Source organism: Neocloeon triangulifer, unplaced genomic scaffold (genome assembly GCF_031216515.1).
Source record: "Neocloeon triangulifer isolate White Clay Creek 2 clone unplaced genomic scaffold, ASM3121651v1 ptg000006l, whole genome shotgun sequence".
Lineage (NCBI taxonomy): Eukaryota > Metazoa > Arthropoda > Insecta > Ephemeroptera > Baetidae > Neocloeon > Neocloeon triangulifer.
Window position 1 is genome coordinate 1,559,612 of NW_026775549.1, and position 18,649 is coordinate 1,578,260.

An 18,649-nucleotide genomic window follows, 5' to 3' on the forward strand; every position below is an offset into this window, starting at 1 on the left:
CACCCTTAGCATTCAAAATTAAAATTTAATAAATTTTAAATAGAAAATTTCTATAGCTGCCAAAAAAAATAACCAACATGTATTAAAAACAAAAATAAATTTAAATTCTATTTTATGTGCTCATTTTCTTTTTATAAGATAATATACAATATTAAGTTTATAAACTGTTAAATTTTTATTTCAATTAATTTGTAATATACTAAAAACACTAAATAAACATAATTATATCTGGATTGAAATGTAATAAGCAATTTAGCTATGATTCTTTTCTATTGTTTTGAATGTAGAATACCCTCCTAATATCAAAACAGGCTTACAGGATTCACAAAGCCGTTTGTTTGGCGTGCTGTTAATTAATTAAGAAAAATGCGGTTGAAATCTGCACTGAAGCAGCTCATTGCAATGCAAATTAATGGCTGTTTTTGCGCGAGCGGCGCTAGATTGCAAAACCGCTGGCTGCAATTTTCCCCCCTTGGGCGACGCCGCAACAACAGCAAAAAGCAGCAGCATCCTCTCTTTCGTGTATACAATATTGAAGCATAATATAATTAATTAAATTAGCATACACATATTTTCGTTCTGCGGTCAAGCAAAAAGCACTCAGGGGCGTCGCTTTTTCCCTATCGATGGTGCAACGGGAGGCATGAAAAAGTTTTCCAGCTAAATGGTGCCGAGAGATCGGTGAACTTTACGACAGCAATCGGAGAAAACACCTTTTTATCAACATCAATAGGTAGCGCAAAACACGGCGCGACTGCTGGAAAGACCAACTTTTCTCAATCTTTCCTGCTGGGATAAAAACACACAAGTTGCGCCCAGGATGTTTGGTTGAAAATCTGTTCGCTAAAAGTGCCATAAAGCTGCCGCCACCACTGCTGCTGCCGCGTCTCCTATATGCGAGGGAAAATTTGATGGCACTCGCAGCATAAATAAATCAATAGCCCCGACTGCCGGGCCGTCTCGTTGTTGCGATTGACCGCCGGCTGCTGCAGCTGGAAAAGTGGATTTTAGCCGGAAAACACTCGCAAAGAGACAAAACTTCCTTCTGCCGGCAGCGAGGGGGGCAAATAAATAAAAGTGACGCTTTTGAAACTGAATCTAGTTGAATAAATTTATATTCAATTGTGGGATAGCATCATAAATCCAGCATTGAAGATTTTCTTAGATATAAACCAAATAATGTCAAGAATTTAAATTTAAAAATCGCAATTAAAGAGAATAAATTAATTAAAATTACCAAATTTGTGGGAAATGGCACAATTTTAGCGGTATAGTCGTTCATCATCTAATTCTTGCAACAATTTTCAAACTTTCACATAAAAATAAAAAATAAATATTAAATTTATAATGAATTAACCAATTACACATTTAAAATTAGACGATTTTAAAATTAAAATAGAGTTCAGTCAAAGGAACTTGAAATTATAAATAGTTATTTCAGTTTAAAAAAATACATAATTTATATATGTTAAGAAAAATATTTAATAAAAAATTTAATTTATTTCCAGATTGGTTCCATGTTGATCGCGAGAGCCGCAAACGCCGACCTCACCTGGCACAAAGACTTCAGCAGTGCCCCCCGCGTGTCCCCGGAGTTCGACCTGACCCTCGACGACAAGGCTGTTTTGCGGGCAGTTGAGCAGCTCAATTTCATCCAAATGAAGCGTAAGTAGTGGCAGCTTCTAGTTCTCTCTCTCCGGACGATAAACTGCAGCTCTCAACGCCTCGTCGGCCGACGCAAAAAGACGGACATGGCAGTTCCATTACGGCCATTGTACGCTTGTTTCGTTTGCCGCCTATTGTGCCTGCCAAAATTTACGACTTGCCGCCGCCATTGAGCAGACGGAAAAATTTGCGAAATAATCTCCGAGGAATCGGGAAGGAAAGCAATCCCATTTTCCTTCCGAAAGGCTTTTTCATTAATGGAACTAAGCACGGGTCGTGCTAAAAATGGTTGGGCGCGGATTTCGGTGCCGTGATTAGCCCGGGGGAGAAGAGTGTGGCGAATGTGCCCGTCGTGTGTGTACATTCGGAGAACGCACAAAGAGCCTCTGTAATCGAGTTTGGCAAAGTTCAGTGGCTTCAAGTGAGGCGCGCGCGATTCAATTATTCCTGACAATGCGGATAAGAGAGCGTTGGGCGTTGATTTCGCCCCTTGACGATTCACCCACCCTGCGTCACGCGGCGGCGCCTAATTCTGAATCACCCACCGAGAATGTTCACTGAACTTCACCTGCTCAAGCAGGTTTAAAGTAGATTGAAACTTCTCGGCTTTTGTAAAAAAAGGATCACTTTGATCAAGAAAAACTTTTACAATTAGTTTGCAACCAAATTTTTAGCAATCCAGCTTTTGAAAATAGAAGTTTGCTAAAACTTAAAATACTAATAAGTGGTCCTAAAATTGCTGGGAACTTAAGTGATTTTTGATGCCATTTTAAGTAGTAATTATTATTTTTTTATGCTGAATCTTCCCTTTGATTTTTAATATTTCTTCGGTTCAGATTCTTCATTTCAATTGATTTAAGTCTTTTTGATGGTCAGAATTATTTTGGAAATTTCTATTGATCATGCAAAAGAATAGGGAATTTTAATCCCAAGATGAACTTTTTTGCTATATTTATTTGCTGGCAAATATAAATTAGCTAATTAATTTTGGATTCCTTGTGTTTGAATATTTTACTCGCGGTAATTTCTAATTTAGCGCAGCTTTTAAATTTTGATGGCAAACTTTGTGATGAATATTTTGGCACGGCGGCGAGTTTTGAGCGCAAACAAGAATTTCCGCACGCCGCCTCTTTCGCAAATTGCATTAGAGGGCCGCTGCTATTTTTGCTTTGTGTGGATCTAAAACCTTTGGCTTGACCCTTTATGTGATTATTTATTCTGTTTGCACACAAGCTGCCAAGGAAGGGGAAGAGCGACAGCCGGCAGGTAACCATTTGTGTACCCGTACTCTATTGATGTTGTCTGTGCTTGCAAATCTCGAGGTTGCCACCCCGACCGCGTTTCACATCCCGACCCTTTTTTTATAATTTCATTTCGCGCTGGACGATGTATGGAGTTTCTTTTTGCCTTTTTCGTTGCTGCTTTTTCGCCTTGTTTTGTTTATTTTCACCCTTGTTAGCCTTCCAACCTCTCTCGTCACCAAATCCAAAGTATTTAAATAAAAGTAAATTTTGATAGAAAATCTTAAAAAAAAAATCATTAAATATTAAGATTTTCCTTCAAAATTTTAGTTCTTGGTCATAATTCGTTGCTCTTAAATGGAAAATTGATTTTCTCGCGTCTGTTTTGCAGCACCCGCGGCGCCGACCATCATTCCCGAGGAGTGCAGCGCCGAGAACAACAGCGTCACCGTGGCCTGGCAGCCGCCGCCGACGTCTTACGTGGAGGGTTACGTCCTGGAATTGGATGACGGCTGCGGCGGAGAGTTCAGAGTGAGTACAAAATGCGTACATCAAATATTTAGCGGGTGCCGAGCGGGGAGTGCGCCTCAAGGAGTCTTTTTCGTAATGCAAGTTGCGGCAGGCTTTTTGCCGCGCGCGGTTGACGGGCGGGTTGCAGGCCTCAATCTCTGCAGGCTGACAAGCTGTGCCACACTACACGGCAGCTGCAGACCGCAATAGCAAGTGTTTTCTGACGTAAATCTCTTGCAAGCGGAGATTATTTTTACCTAGCGTTGTCACTTGATGCTTCACGAGAAACTTGCTTAAGCTGCTACAGTTGCAAAGAAGCTATAAATTATGATTTCAAACACTCGTTTGTTTATTTATTATTCCAAGATAATAATCTTACACTCAGAATTCATTAAAAATTTTTTTTAAATTCATTAACAAGAAAAGGCTTTTAATTTAAATGTGGTAAAAATTTTAAATTAATTATATTAAATAAGTTTAACTAGAAATTTTTACTCTAGATTTTTAGTTTTAATTTGTTTATGTTTTAATATTTCATTTTATTTGTTATCAGAATTTTCTTTAATCATTTTTAAATTTAAATTTTGTATTTTACTTCAATATTTTATTCAAATTAAACGATTAAAATTTAAAACAAGTTTATACAAATACATCATCAACACATAGGAAATTTGACTTTAATTCACAATAAGTATCAAATACACAATCGTTAATAATAATTATCTTCATAGATCAGTGAAGAAATAAAATGCCATTTAACTGTTAAATTGAAAGAAACGTTGAAAATCAAATAATAGAGCTGTCTTTCAAAATTTTTTTTTTTTTATTTATTTGATTAGAAATAAAAATAAATATAACTATTCGCCATAAATGGTAACTGTTGGATCATTCGTGACGTGCAGTGAATTTGATTTCAAAGTGTAAATAGTAATAAAGCGTTCGATCAGTCCTTTGCAAACACACAAATGCACTTAACCAGCAACTCGCTCACGTTTTGGTCCGCGTGACGCTGAACATCATCGTCACTCGTTTATGTGCACATACAAATCAACTTTGATGAGCTTCGGCTGGCGAGAATCGATAGTTCAGAACTTTGATCGTGTTCTTTTTTCGCAACCAACATATGCAAACCGACGAATATAAAATAAAAACCGCAACTCCTTCCGTCCCGAGCGTGGTTCGTAAACAAAATAACGGAAATAAAAATGCCCGGAGGGCTCGGTGCGCAGCAGTAAAAACAGAGCCGAGCTGACATTTATTACTCCGGAGCCAGGCCTGCTTCAGAAAATTTGCGTGAAAATTTCTGCCAACCTTGTAAAGTATCACGTTTCTTTATGTACGGCCAAAACAAGAACATCAAACGCGGCGGGTCGGTACGGACGCGGTCTTTCCGCTGAATCTAATTTCGCGCGGCTCCATTTTTCAAAAACGCGGTCTAGACTCGTCTGTCCACAAAGGCCCGGTGATTTTCGTCACGTTAGCCACGTCTGGTACCAGAGAAGACCACATCCGAGGAGAAACGTGCCGGCCCGTGCTGAGCCACCATATTTTATGCCTTCCTTTTGTCCCCAAATGAATTACTCACGAGCTTTGTTTGTTGCAAACTGCCTCGCCGGTTATATTTTGCGGCATGCATGGGCAATGAATACTTCATTCTGCGTGCAAACTGCGGCGGCCAAATCCTTTTTGCGCCCCAAAATGAATATTACACCTGATCATAATTAATTCGGCTACGCACTGCCGGCGTTTGAATTGCTTAGCAGCGGCCACCCGATGATTGCGGCCGCGTTAAAAATTGAGTCTGCCGAAAAGCACCTGCTTCGACTCCCATAAAAACCACCGCACCACTCGAGCGCTTTTTGCATGAAAAGTTAAAACGGCAATTAAAATCAGAACGTCCTGGGAATCGAACTGCTGCGTAATAACTTTTGTTGAACTCGCTGTTTTTCACCGACCATTTATTTTATTTCCCTCGCCGGTTAATTATTGGGAAAAACGGGTGTGAAGAGCCATTCTGAAAATTGTTAATATAACGGTCGATTTTTCCTCTCTGCTGGTCCGTTGTCCCGATGTATTGCGTTTTCATCCGGCCAGTTGATTTTCGCCCCGCATATATCCAGTTGGTAAACCACGAGAGCTACTTTTTTTCCAATATCCGCACTACTAGCGCTGGCACACATATTAGATGGCTCAGATACAGTCTGGTGCAGGGTCATCAGCAATAAACTCGACGGTACAGAGCGGGCCGCCGTTGGCCATAGCAAACAATCCGCGCACAGGTGAGTGTGTCGACCACCAGAACCCTCCTTTCCAACGGCTCAGACTCATAAATCTTAATCAGGGCAAAGTTTATCTTTCGAGTATGTAAAAAAATTGCTCTACATAATATATACAAGAAATAAGTGTTACTAAACGAAACTAAAAAAAGCAGGATCCCTTTAGTTTTTTTTTTTTTTTTTTTTTTTTTTTTAATAATCCATAAAGCTGTTTTTTAATTGCTTTGTTGGTTTTTGATTAAAGATGCCATATCAATAGTTACACCAGCAAACAAGTAGAAAATATAAAATAAAATCAAAGAAAAAATAGCTATTGCAATAAAAGAAATATTTTGTGGAATAATGAACATAAATAATTACGAGACTGTAAGATAAGAGACCATTAAAATTTACAATAATATTATGGCGGTATTCCCTTCTTTGAGAGAAAATTCCCAGCCTTGAACATAATTTTTGAGTCTGATTTTTACCAGATTATTTTTTCCTGATTTTTTTTTAATGATCCTCTTGTCTACTTATAAATAAATAAATTGAAAATTAAAACAAACAAAAAAGGAGACAAGGAAAAACATCTCATGATTTTTTTATAGGATGTGAAATGTTTTAAAAATATTTATATTTGAACTAGAAACTAGTTACATCCCTTTATTTTATATCATCAACATGAAGGGAATGTATAAATATTTCTAAAATGTTTTGTCTTCAACATGCAAATTTTATTAACAAGTGCTTCGCCGTACAGAATTCCGGGCTGCGTCTCTCCAATTTATATTTAGCATTCGGCCAGAATGGAGGAGGTCCGGTCGCTTTGTAATGTATGTAATATTATGGGTGCTGCTCGTTAAAGGAGCAGGCTGATGAAAGCGGCCGCTGTTTTAGCATATAATGACAGGCCGTGCGCAAACACGGCGCTGGACATAAGCAACAACCGGCTGCCATTTGTTTTCATTGCCCTTCAAAGGCCCAAACATGTTTGCCGATGACTTTCAGCAGCGCCGTTTTGAAGTTTCGAGTGCCAAAAGCCGGCAAGCGTAAAACGAAAGTGCAGTTTGCTCGCGCGAGTGCCAATTTGCAGCGACACCGGGCATTAACACCTCAAGCACTTTTATCGCTTTTCCGCACACTCGGACACCTGAGCTCGAAACCTACAGACTAATTGCAAAGCCAGCGTTACACGAGAGGACGAGCATCGTTAGAGAAAAGTTCCTGATTGGGATACAAAAACAATCACGCGCCGATAGACAATTACACCGGTCCCCCCAATGCACTCTTACCTCTGGAGCACCACTATGGCTTTTTCTCCCTCTGCAACAGAGCCAATATTTACCCATCCGCGAGTCAATACTTTGCTAAATGAATTCCAATGGATAGGGAGAAGGAAGGCAGTGTGCTGGAACAATTTGCTGTGGTTAACGAGAGCGAATTTATTCCCGGTGGAGCAGGAAAAACAATATACTGAAATTCAAATTGCTTCTTTTCATCGCAAGAGTTTTTACTTTTTCAGAAAGTTTTGAACGCAGAGAAAAAATAATCTGGTTTTATTGTGCAGAACAAAACCCGTGGGCGCATTTTATTCAGACAATCGGCCAATAAGTGCAGTCGCTCTCGACTGCGCCCGCTGAGCCTGCTTCCCTTTGCAGTCAGCCGAGCTTGACTAATGCAGTGATGTATGTGCTGCTGTCGGCCGTAAAGAAGAGAGGAAAAAACAAAAAAAAATGTCTAGACCAAATCGTGTAGTTTCGAGTTTTATTTCCGCCTCTAAAAACGCTCACCCTCCCAGAGAGACAGGTCGGAATTGTCAAGATGAGAAGTCAAATAAAATAACTATTTCATGATGAGCAGCGCAAAACACACACCTCGCCCGGTTTGAATAAGTCGTCCGATCGCAGGACGGGCGTTGGGCCGCCGCTTTTTCAGACTCGTGAGCTCGGAAATTGCCTGAGGGGGACACGAGATAAGCGCACCATCATGCTAGGTATTGCGTGGGTGGATTTTATCGGGGTTTGTCATACGAGGGGAGAACGACGCACCACCTTAAGTGAAGCGGCAAGATAGATGCATGATTGTCGGGTAAAAAATTCTCCCCGCCCGAGTGCAAAAGGTGTGTCCGGCGCGGCAACAAATTGGCTCAGGATTTGGTAAGAAATGGGCTCTCGAAATTCGGCTTACGAAAATCTTGGGGATTTATTTCGCATCCAGGTGTGCAACGTGCTTTATTTTCCACCAAAAAGCCGAAATTTTTTTATTTTATATTGCTTTTTCATTTTTAAATCAGTGAAAATAATTTGACTGAATTAAGTTTTTAAACAATTTTTGCATCAAGATAGAATTTGATCTTCATGGAACAGAAGAAAAATAATGAAGGTAGAAACGAACCAAAATTTGTAGTCAGAAATTTACCGAGTTGTAAGCAATATAAAACTGTGGACATTTCCCCAATTTTCATCATTTTTCAATCAACTTGCAGCAGGCAAAAATACGGTCAATGAGTCCCTAATACCAACGTCGCTAGTAATCAAGTTGAAAATAAATTCAAACGAGCGAATTTCATTCCTTTCCAAGCCAGCCGATTAAAACTGTTTGCTTTTTTTGCGCGCAACGGGAGGGTGTGTTTGGATGGATGTGTGTGTGGCGGGTGCACTATTTGATCAAACAAGCCGGGGCGCGAGCTTAATCACATTACGGCCGAGTGACGAGAGAGCGAGAGCGTGTTTGTGCTGCTCGTTTCATTAGTCTACTCGGCCCCGAGAACATCCCCTCGCTGTTTTGCAATATTAAGTTCCATTCATTAAGTTCATCCCCGGCAGTTGCACCGCCCGACGCTCACGTGAGTCGGACGTATTATTGGATTATTATCGCGGAATAAGCGGCGCTTCCGCCTCTTTCTCTCTCTCTCACCGGTGAACAAGATGTATGGATCGCAGAGGCGAAAGCCGGTGTGTGCGTCTCTATTAGATTAATAAGCTGCTCCCGGTGCGTCGCTGAGACTTAATTGTTCATCAATTTGCGCCGCGCAACGTGAGAAGCGACGCACGAGTGTGGCAAATACTATATCAAATGCAGTCACCCGACAAAGGAAATTATTCCACATTTCACTGAATTCTAATCAAGAGCTTTAACCCTGTGAAACCATGCAATCCGTCGCTTCATTAGCACTGCAAGTGAATGCAGAAGTCTACTAAATTCATTAGCACTAAAAATAAATAGTAAAGAAGAAAAAGTTAATTAAATTCATAATATTATTATAATTGAAAATTATTTGAACAATTTCGTAACTATATTTGTATGGATGATGTATTTGGGCAGAGAATGCCCGGTGATACATTAATAAACATGATTTGAAACTATATTTAGCACAAATTCAATTCATCAATTTGGTTTTATATTTTGACAAATTTTAATTAAATCAAATGAATAATTTGGATTTTAAACATTCACCCTTTCAATTTTGTTCCTTGAGTGTTTATGAATGTAAAATCAATTGAAAAATATGTTTTACATTAAATTTCATTCTTTTTTTTTTGTAAGCAAAAATTAAATGTACGTAATTTCAATATCAATGGTAAAGGGACCGAGTTCATTTACGCTGCAACCCGCAGAACACAAACAGCCTAATCAGCTCTTTGCAAATTGGAGCACGCATGCATGCATGCGAACAACTATGGACTGGCAAAACAAACGTGCGCCTCCTTATTAAAGAGAATCCCAATCAGTCGGCTTACACACAGAGAGGCGCGCATTAATAGCCAATTTATTCGCCGCGCAACTTTGGTCGCTCTTTCAAAGGCCATTGTGTGCGCTAAATGAATCGGGTACGTTCTGATTGCGGAATTAATTCAAAACTGGATTGCGCCCGCCCGCCTGCCCGCCCGCGTGACATTTGCTCGACAACAATTCAAATCCGTCTCTCTCGGCCGTTGTTGCGAATCACAAACACAAAACACACACACACACACACCGACCAGCAGCAGTGCAGGATAATAAATGTCGCGTAATAAATTTGCTCAGCCAGCGAGGTGCATCGCATCAGGTAAAGCGAAAGAGCGAGCGTCAATCAGTGCCCGGCCGAGTGGAAAGTTCGCCTCTCACACATATTAGCGGAGCAGGGCTTTGTGCGCCCGCCCAGCTCATCGGGGCTAATAATTGTTCTCGGTGCTCAAAAATGCAGCTAATTCGCTGGCAAATTAAACTTTCAATAAAACTGCTGCAGACGACTGATGCCAACGGCTGATAATTGAGTTTTGCGAGTAATGGCGCGTGATTTTGCCCATTAGCCGGTTGGAAACTAATCAAACTTTAATTGTGTCCTTTAGGAGGTGTACTGCGGAAAGGAAACGATTTGCACCGTGGACGGCCTGCATTTCCACTCGCTATACAACGCCAGAGTCAGAGCTTTCAACAGCACAGGTGAAGGGCCTTACAGCGAGTGCATCGGTCTACAAACAGCTGAAGGTAGGATTTTTCCATTTCGCATTTATTTCCATTGAGCAAACTTGCTATTTGATCAATATATGGGGGAAATAATTATCGATTTAAATTTAAACTTTTTTATCAATTTTATTTGTCTTTCACATATTTTAATATTTATGTCATAAAGGCTACTTATTAAGGAATCAATTTTTTGGTGACTATTTAAATGCCTTTTCGCAATAGTGGAAAAAAAATACACAATGAAATGAATAAAATTTAGATATCACATAGTTGCATTTGAAAAAAACATTTCAGATCAATTTTGACTAATTCATCACCTAAAACACGCAAATGTTGTGCAATAAATACCACCTAACTGCTGATTTTTTTTATAATTCACAATCATTCGTGTCAAAAATTTATTATTCTCAAAATTCCCAACGAGTTTCGCTTGAATCCTGGCAGCAGAGGTCAAAACGCCTATTATTATTCTGTACACAGTTCACAGTGGGCTCCTCTTTTTGCAGCGCGCGTTCTATGACTTAATTCGATTTGACTTCCCCCTGCACGTGCGGCATATTTTCTCCTTGGCTCGATCAAATATGAACTCTGCGGAATAATATTTTTAAGCGTGCAGCAGCTACACAAATTCATATATATGCGAGGGGGTCGTTTTTCCGCGCAATATTCTATTAGCCGTGTTCGCAGTGTGCTGCCGGTCGAAATCATAACTCAATCTCTCAAAGCAAACATACCGAGAGCTCACTGGCTGCACAGACAAGCGAGCAATCATCTTTTTATTTCAAAAACGAATCCCTCGCGAGTTGCAAATGCGGCGACGGATTTTGAACAATCCGGTTCGTTTTATTCGATATCAAGAGGTCGCGAGAAAGTTTCGAGCATATAATTGAGAAATTCAACCGAGGGTCCCGGAATGAAAGTCAAATATCGTGCCATCATTTTTATCTCCCTCATTGTGAGTTTGTGTTCGAGTGCGCCCCTTCTTTTCTAATCTGCTTTTATTGGAATGACAAAACTCGAGCAAGATGTTTTTTAAGTAAGTATGACGACGATGATATTACGCAGAGCAGCAGACTTCTTGATGTTTGCGGCTGATTCCTTTGAGGGTTGTGTCAATACGCACCCCGTCTCCGTGCGTCTCTCTTCGCTCTCGCAAGAGTCAATATTAGCGAACGCAGAGGCGGCGCGCGCGCGCCTGATGTTTCATGTACTCGCAAAATAAAAAACCCTTCTTTCCCGAAGCCGCACGTCGGAGCTCTGAAGTATTCTATGAATGTGAAATATTAAATTATCAGATCATGCAGCGGTGGGTGGTGCGTGGGGTGGTTGAGGGATGGTGAGGAAGCCCACCCTCGGCGAACGTCTTCCGCAGCGAGCGAGCGTCTTGCCGACGAGATTCAATTTTGTACCCAAGTGAGCGTGAGTGAATACAAAAACTGTTAGGCCCGACTGTTTCCCCGCGTCAGTTAATAACGATTTCCGGAATTTAGAGCCCCTTGTACGGTGGAGCGCGTTTGCTTTGTAGATGCAAATCGTTTCGTGTTCACAGAGATTTTTCATTTAGATAAACAGGATGTGGAAAATCAAGTTAAATTGTACCAGCGACATGCATACGAAAAGAGACACGCGTTTTCAAGGCTTCCATTTTTTATTCATGGTACATGAATTTCAAAAGAATTGAAGTTTAAAAAAAAACACACACACACACACACACACACACACACACACACACACACACACACACACACAATGTCAATTGAAATGTTAAGATGCAAATATTGGTTTATTAATTTCTCCATTCATTTATTCAGATCAGTTTTAATTTTGGTTTGATCTAATTCCGTTGAAAAACAATATTTATTTATTTATTTTCCAAAACTTGAACTCTCAGCTGAAACAGTTCCCTTTCTGCGACAACGTAGTTTTTGCTTCAAAGTAAAAAGTTTGGGCAAACAGTTCGACACTTTGCTTTTTGCCTCAACTCACACTCTATCTTGAACTTCTTGCTCGACAGCTCAGTGCGCCGTGCCCGGAACGAGAGGAGCGCAATAAATTTCTGTGCCGCTAATATTTGATCGAGCGTAATTAAGTTTGCCTTCGGTGACGTCACTGCCGCTTTAAAATTGGGTCTGAGTTAATTATTGATCAGAATGCCATCAACTGCAATCAAGCGCCTCGAGCAGCCTCGATTTTGCTCTGTTCGTGTTTCTGCTCACTGAAATAATTTTCCATTTTCCGCCCTTGATCCTCTGGCTTTCCTTTCTCGGCTGGTGTGCGAACATTGGCCTCGCTAATCCCTGCCCGCTTTTTTAAAGCAGATTAAAATTTAGTTGCTGATAAAAAAAAAATAACAATAACGGCGGGCCGGACTAAAAGCTTTTCTGCGCCCGAAGGCGCCTTTGAACGCGAGCGGCGCAAAGCTACCTTTTTGCTGCGATGGAAATAAAGTGGCTCTTTTTAAGAACTTCCTCTGCAGATGATGCTCAGCGCCGATTTATTCCATCAAAAGACGTGCTCGTCTCTCTCGCTATAGTAATTAATGTCCGCTCGTGGATTTTAAGGGAATAATTTCAAAACTCGGCTTCGTCATACAAAAAATACGGATTTCGGCAACCCCTCTCGCGTGTCCCATTAAAAAGCTCCACTACTTGTTTGGCGTGTGTGTGCTTTTCAGCTTTTGCTCCTTGTCAAATTACTGGTGGCGCATTCGAGTTTTAATGATGAGCGGGGGAGAGCCACAGGAAAATTAGTTTTCTGAGCCATTGCTCTCGTCATGAAAATCGCCGGCACTCAACCCTCGTGCTTTTGAAAATATATTTTCCAAAAATAATAATACCGCGCAGCAGTGGAATTTTGCGGGGTGGTGAGATTGGCTTGTTTTTCGCCTCCCCCCGAACTAAGCCGGCGGATTCCCATGCCAAAGCGGTGAGGTTAGTCTCGGTTTCATGACTCACATATTGTGTTGCTGTGCGTCAAGGGTGTTAAAATGAATGATCTTAATCGAGCCGATGTAATACAATGCACGCAGGAGAGAGAGAGAGAGAGCCCGTGCAGCGGCACAACAGTGGGTGCATAAAGTTAATATCGAATGTAGGCAACCCCCTCGACTTGAAAAAGGAGGCCGCTGCATATATGTTGATTGCGAGCCGAGATGAATCACTCCACTTGCATTTTGTGCCCCGTCAGTGTTGCAGTTTATTGCAATTGCCAAAAAAAATAATCTATATCAAGCGCGTAATTTTAATAAAAAAAAATTATTATTACAAATACTAGACTATATTTATAATATTTGACACCAATTTAATTTTTCACTTGGATTTTTTTTATTTAAACAAGTATTTATATGTTTTTGCTTATTTTAATTCCTTTTTATTCTTATTTTTAATAATAAAAATCATTTAATTGGTTTACTTTTCATTTCATAACACAATAATAAAAAGGAGTGAATACATTTTTATAAATTTACAAATCACACAACGTAAAATATGCTAACGTGAAAATCTTTTTGATTTGGATGTGGATCGTTAAATTTTCCGTCTTATTCATATAACTGCATTATATCATATTATTATATAACATAATAATCACAAAATTATATTAAAAGATGAAGCTGATGAAGATAGCAAATATAATTAGGAATTAATTGAAAATGCTGGGGATTGAACAAACTTGAAGCAATAACAGTTTGATAAAAAAAAAAAAGCTAAAAACAAATTAGTCTTTCTTCAATCTACTGCCCTTTGACTTTGGCACAAGAGCAGACGCCGTGTAATGAGACTTTTTCGTCCTCGCCACTTGCTTGTCTTGCGCAGATGTAATTACACGCACTTGCAAATCCGCCGGCAGCTGTCTCTGTCTCTTTTTTGCCACATTTTGCGAGCTCGGCTTTTTTTTATCAAGACTCTGCGGTTCTATTCTCGTCGCATTCGGCCGCCGGCGAATCTTATATTCTACTTGTAATTTCCTCGCAGCACCCCGGCCCCTGAAAAAGCTCTGGCGCACCCGGTCCCCGCGGTCCCATTCCATAGATTAAAGATTTTATTCGCAGCCGGCGGCTCCGTCATCATCACCTCTTCTGCAGCATCTCCCATATACTGATTGCAATTGTGTAAAGCGATCGAGATAAGGGGGTGGCGGAACAATAAAAATTTATGCCGCAATGAATTCGACGACGCTCGGAAATGCAAACGCCGCTCGGTGAAAAAGGAAAGGGGGAAAGTACGAGTTATTCTTTTGGCACACTTCTGTGGATTGTTCACGTTTCCTTTGCACTTTGCGTTTGAATTTGCTTTATTATTATTATTATACTCATTCTCACAGAAAAACGTCCAAAAGAGCCACTTCATATTGCTTCATATCAAAATATGATGGGAAATTATTTAACTAAAAATGCAGAAAGAAGATTATGTCTCATTATTTAAGATATTCGCTCTAAAATCATACTTTACTATCAAATTTAATTTTAATTACATCTGCCTCTACAGAAAAAGCTCATTTACATTCAGTTAATCTGTTTAATATAATTTCTATTTCGCTTACCAGATATTAAAGAAAGCTATCCAAAATTTAGTTGCAAATTGTGTTTATTGATATATCACAAAGGCAATTGCTGCCCATAACGGGATACATCATTCATACATTCAAAATTATACAAATTCAATACAATTGAGAGAAAAGATGAGAGTTTTACAAACAAAGTTTTACATGCGAAATTTCACAAACAAAATTTTCAATTACAAAATATAAACACAAGAAAAATAACAGTAGTCAAGTTCTTTGGACATTTTTTTTTTTTCTTTTTCTGGATGCTGAAAGCTTGCATTTAAATGACTGCCTGATACTTCCAAATGCCGCTTTCTTTGTTCTTTTTTTGCTCTTTTTTACTCAATTTAAATAATTCAAATTTATTGTAATCGATAATTAATCAGAAATTTTACTTTGAGAAAATTTCAAAGAAGCTTGTCCTTTCATTTAAAGCGTTTTGTTGTTGCTAGGCATAACTATTCAAGTTTTGCTTAAGCCACCTTAAGCAAACACAGCACCGCCGGCACTTTGTCTTCTTAATGAATGGATCGATTCATGTGTACGTTACTAATTACAAAATTATCTAAGCGCAGATCTGCGTACCGTATTGTTGCACTAATTGAAGGGCCCAGCCGTCTCCTTGGGAGTTGATTTAATATGTTCGGCTGCTCGCGTCACTGTACGAGTATAATTGGGCAGAGCGGCTGCTGTAGTTTGGATTCGGCAATTAAATTTTCTCAGTTAGTCAGTCGGGCTATCCAAAGTTTGCGGTGCTCCTTCGCTGCCCCCGACCGGGTGTGCGGTTTCCATTTCAAAACGACGAGTGCAGACACTCATAATGAACATTGTTTTGCAACACCTGGGTCAGACACTCGCAGACCTCTGACTTTTTGATTATCCTCTCTGTTGTTGCGCTCGCGGCGCTCCGGTTATTTACAAAGTTTTGATAAAACCCCGCAACAATGAATGCAGATTAGGTTACACTTGGCTTGGCCAAAATTAGATTATCACTTAATTAAAACCTTCAACATCGACTTGAAAATTATTTATCTTACCAACTTAAAATTTTTAACACTTCTTTCACAATTTCATTTAATTAAAAATCAAAATATTTTCAAGAACCAAAAATTTCCATGTTTGGTAACAAAATTTCCAAAATTCTATTAACAAAAAATATATTTTAGCAAACTTAATAAATTCAAAAAATTAATTTATAATAAAACATAATTTCTTTGTTTTAGTTGCTTGGTTCACCTTCGACCCGAACACTGCGCCGCCCGAACTGAGGTTTTCAGAAGACAACTGCACAGTGACTGGCGACGGATACGAACACCGGGTGGCCCTTGGCTCGGTTGGTTTTTCCCGCGGAGTCCACTACTGGGAGTACACGATTAATCGGTACGACGCGGACGCCGACCCCAGCTTCGGAGTGGCCAGGATAGACGTGACCCGGGAACAAATGCTAGGTGAGACCACTAATTAATTTGGTCGATTTTACCCGGGATGTGACCACTTTTGAAATTATTTACAAACATTATTTGCAGGAAAAGACGACAAAGGCTGGAGCATGTACATTGACAGGCAGAGGTCGTGGTTTATGCACGGAAGCGTTCACGACCAGAGATGTGACGGCGGCATTGCGGTTGGTTCCACAATCGGGGTCTTGCTTGATCTGGAAAGGCGGCAAATCAGTTTCTACGTCAACGATGAACCCCAGGTAAATATTTAAATTATATATATTTATATATATAAATAATTTATATATATAAATATAAGTATATATTTTTATTAAAACTTTTCAACGCTTTTTAAATCTGCTTTATTAATTAATTACAGTCATAATTTATTTTTTATTTGAATATTGGTCATTTTGCAAATTCTCATCTCCATTCATTAAGAAATTATTTCAAAAAGTATTAAAAATTTTGCAGGTTTACTGCAATAAATAGTGAAACTTTAATTTAAATACAAATAAGACAGCAGAATTGTCATCATTGTCAAAAAAATGATCTCCTCTTAATCCATAGTGCAAATAATTTTAAAAAGATTGTAGAAAATTTTAAACTTTTTTTAATCATTTTTCCTCTTTGTGTAGGGTCCAATTGCATTTAAAGACCTCTTCGGCGTTTTCTACCCCGCCATCAGCATAAACCGCGGAGTGACCGTGACCCTTCACACCGCACTTGACCCTCCCTCCGACTTTGAGGAGAGCTGAAGACGTCGCAAGCCTGTGGAGCAACCGCAGGCGCTGCAAATTATCACGACGGCCGCCGAAGTGCACCCGACGCCTCCGTCGCCACCCAAAAGTGGCGCAGCACCCGCGACTGCCGATTCTGAAGATCTTGTTTCGCAATTATAAATCTGGTCAAAAGCTCGTTTAGTGCTTAAGTAAGGGTAAAAAGAGAATTTGTACATAGATAAAATCATTATCGGTCATTGAATATATCTAAAGCGCTAATTAGAGATATGGGGCACGAAAAGAGGAGGAAAAATTTTGATTATAAAAAAAAATTAAATAAATGTATTTTCCCTTGTAGATTTTTTATTATCATCTCGTTTCCACTGTGGATGTGTAAAAAGATCAGGATGATGTTATTTAATGTTTAAGTGTAGAATTTTGGATTAATCAAATATAGGACGAGCGTGAGTTCACTTTCAATTTTGTCTCAAGCAGAAAATACACTATACATGTTTGTATGAATTTTGTATTTCCATATCAGCATACTATCGATGGGTTTTGATTGAGACTAGCATTTCTATGACAGCGCTGTAGAATTGACATAGAACAGTTTGAAATCATCATAAATTAGTAAAATGACATGATGCTCAAAACACATGATGATTTTTTTGACGTGCAAAAGCAAAGACAAGAAAAATATGAGCTTAATTTTGCTTAAAAACTTTTGATTCTCCCCTTAGATTAATTTGTTAGCACTGATCTGATATTTTTCAGCTTAGTGAATTATTACCTTTTTTTTAGAAATTACTCATTTTTATAGGGGAGAAAATTAGCTGAACTAACAAATTGACTGGAAAATGACTAAGCTTTGCTGCAAAGCAATAAATTTCACCGACAGACAGAGATATTGTTTTGCTTCATGCAGTGGCATTTATTGAGGAAAATATAGAATCATATATAGACTGAAATATATAATAACCCGAAAAATAAAACGAACGTTTCCCGAGAAGTATTCTGTGTTCCCTGATTTCCCTATTATTGCAAGAGGCGGCTAATTTAGAAATACATGTAAATGTTACACACTCTAAGCACACACGAGCTCCATCACTGCCTGGGAATAATTATTAAATTTGGTGCTTAAGCCAAAAATAATACCAGACCCAATTTCCCTTGTGTTTTTCAAACCACCTTTTCTCATCCATCTCACTTCAGGGAGCTTTTTTATACGTAAAAAAATAATAATTCAACTAACGCATTGCAGATTTATATATCAAGCATGACACAGAATTTTTAACCATCACGTAATGTAAGCCAAGTGGATGATTGAGGGGAGCGCAGTTTTTATATAATATTAAAAGTTAATGAGACGTGTAATAAAAGCTACTAGCGCCAATTTGAAATAACTATCTCTCTGATAAGTGTTCAGCCACTCTCAACAATAACCAGCAAAATAATGGACACATCTAGTGTGCAGCGCTCTGTATTCATCCTCTAGTAAAAAAGTGTTTCTAAAATTCAACGGATTTCATAGAAAATTTAGTGAATTATTAAGAAACATCCTAAAATATGAACCAGCAAACAAAGAAGCCATAAAATTCGCAACTCAATTATTTGTTTTAATTTATTACAAAAATATTTTGAAAAATATATTCTTTGTGGCAAATTTATTAAATTGTTGTAAGTGATGTAAAATGTTTGATGCCAAAATTCAGTTTCTTCGATCACGGTGGAATTTAAGTTGTTGTCTTGTTGTGTTAGAATTTTACAATCGCATTGTACATTTGTAAATGGACCTAATAAAAATTTATGGAATCACAAAATAA

General features: G+C 38.9%; 1 protein-coding gene across 1 annotated transcript in view; it reads left to right on the forward strand.

Moving 5' to 3' along the window:
* The window catches only part of LOC132194278 (E3 ubiquitin-protein ligase TRIM9), a 133,310-nt gene extending 114,667 nt beyond the window's left edge, over positions 1-18,643 (forward strand). Inside the window, exons 5-10 of the mRNA XM_059615449.1 lie at positions 1,509-1,665; positions 3,298-3,437; positions 10,006-10,144; positions 15,889-16,113; positions 16,192-16,364; positions 16,743-18,643. Of these exons, the coding sequence (XP_059471432.1) occupies positions 1,509-1,665; positions 3,298-3,437; positions 10,006-10,144; positions 15,889-16,113; positions 16,192-16,364; positions 16,743-16,862 (954 nt within the window). The 3' untranslated portion in view covers positions 16,863-18,643. The remainder of the gene's footprint in view (positions 1-1,508; positions 1,666-3,297; positions 3,438-10,005; positions 10,145-15,888; positions 16,114-16,191; positions 16,365-16,742) is intronic.
* Positions 18,644-18,649: the final 6 nt, after the last annotated feature.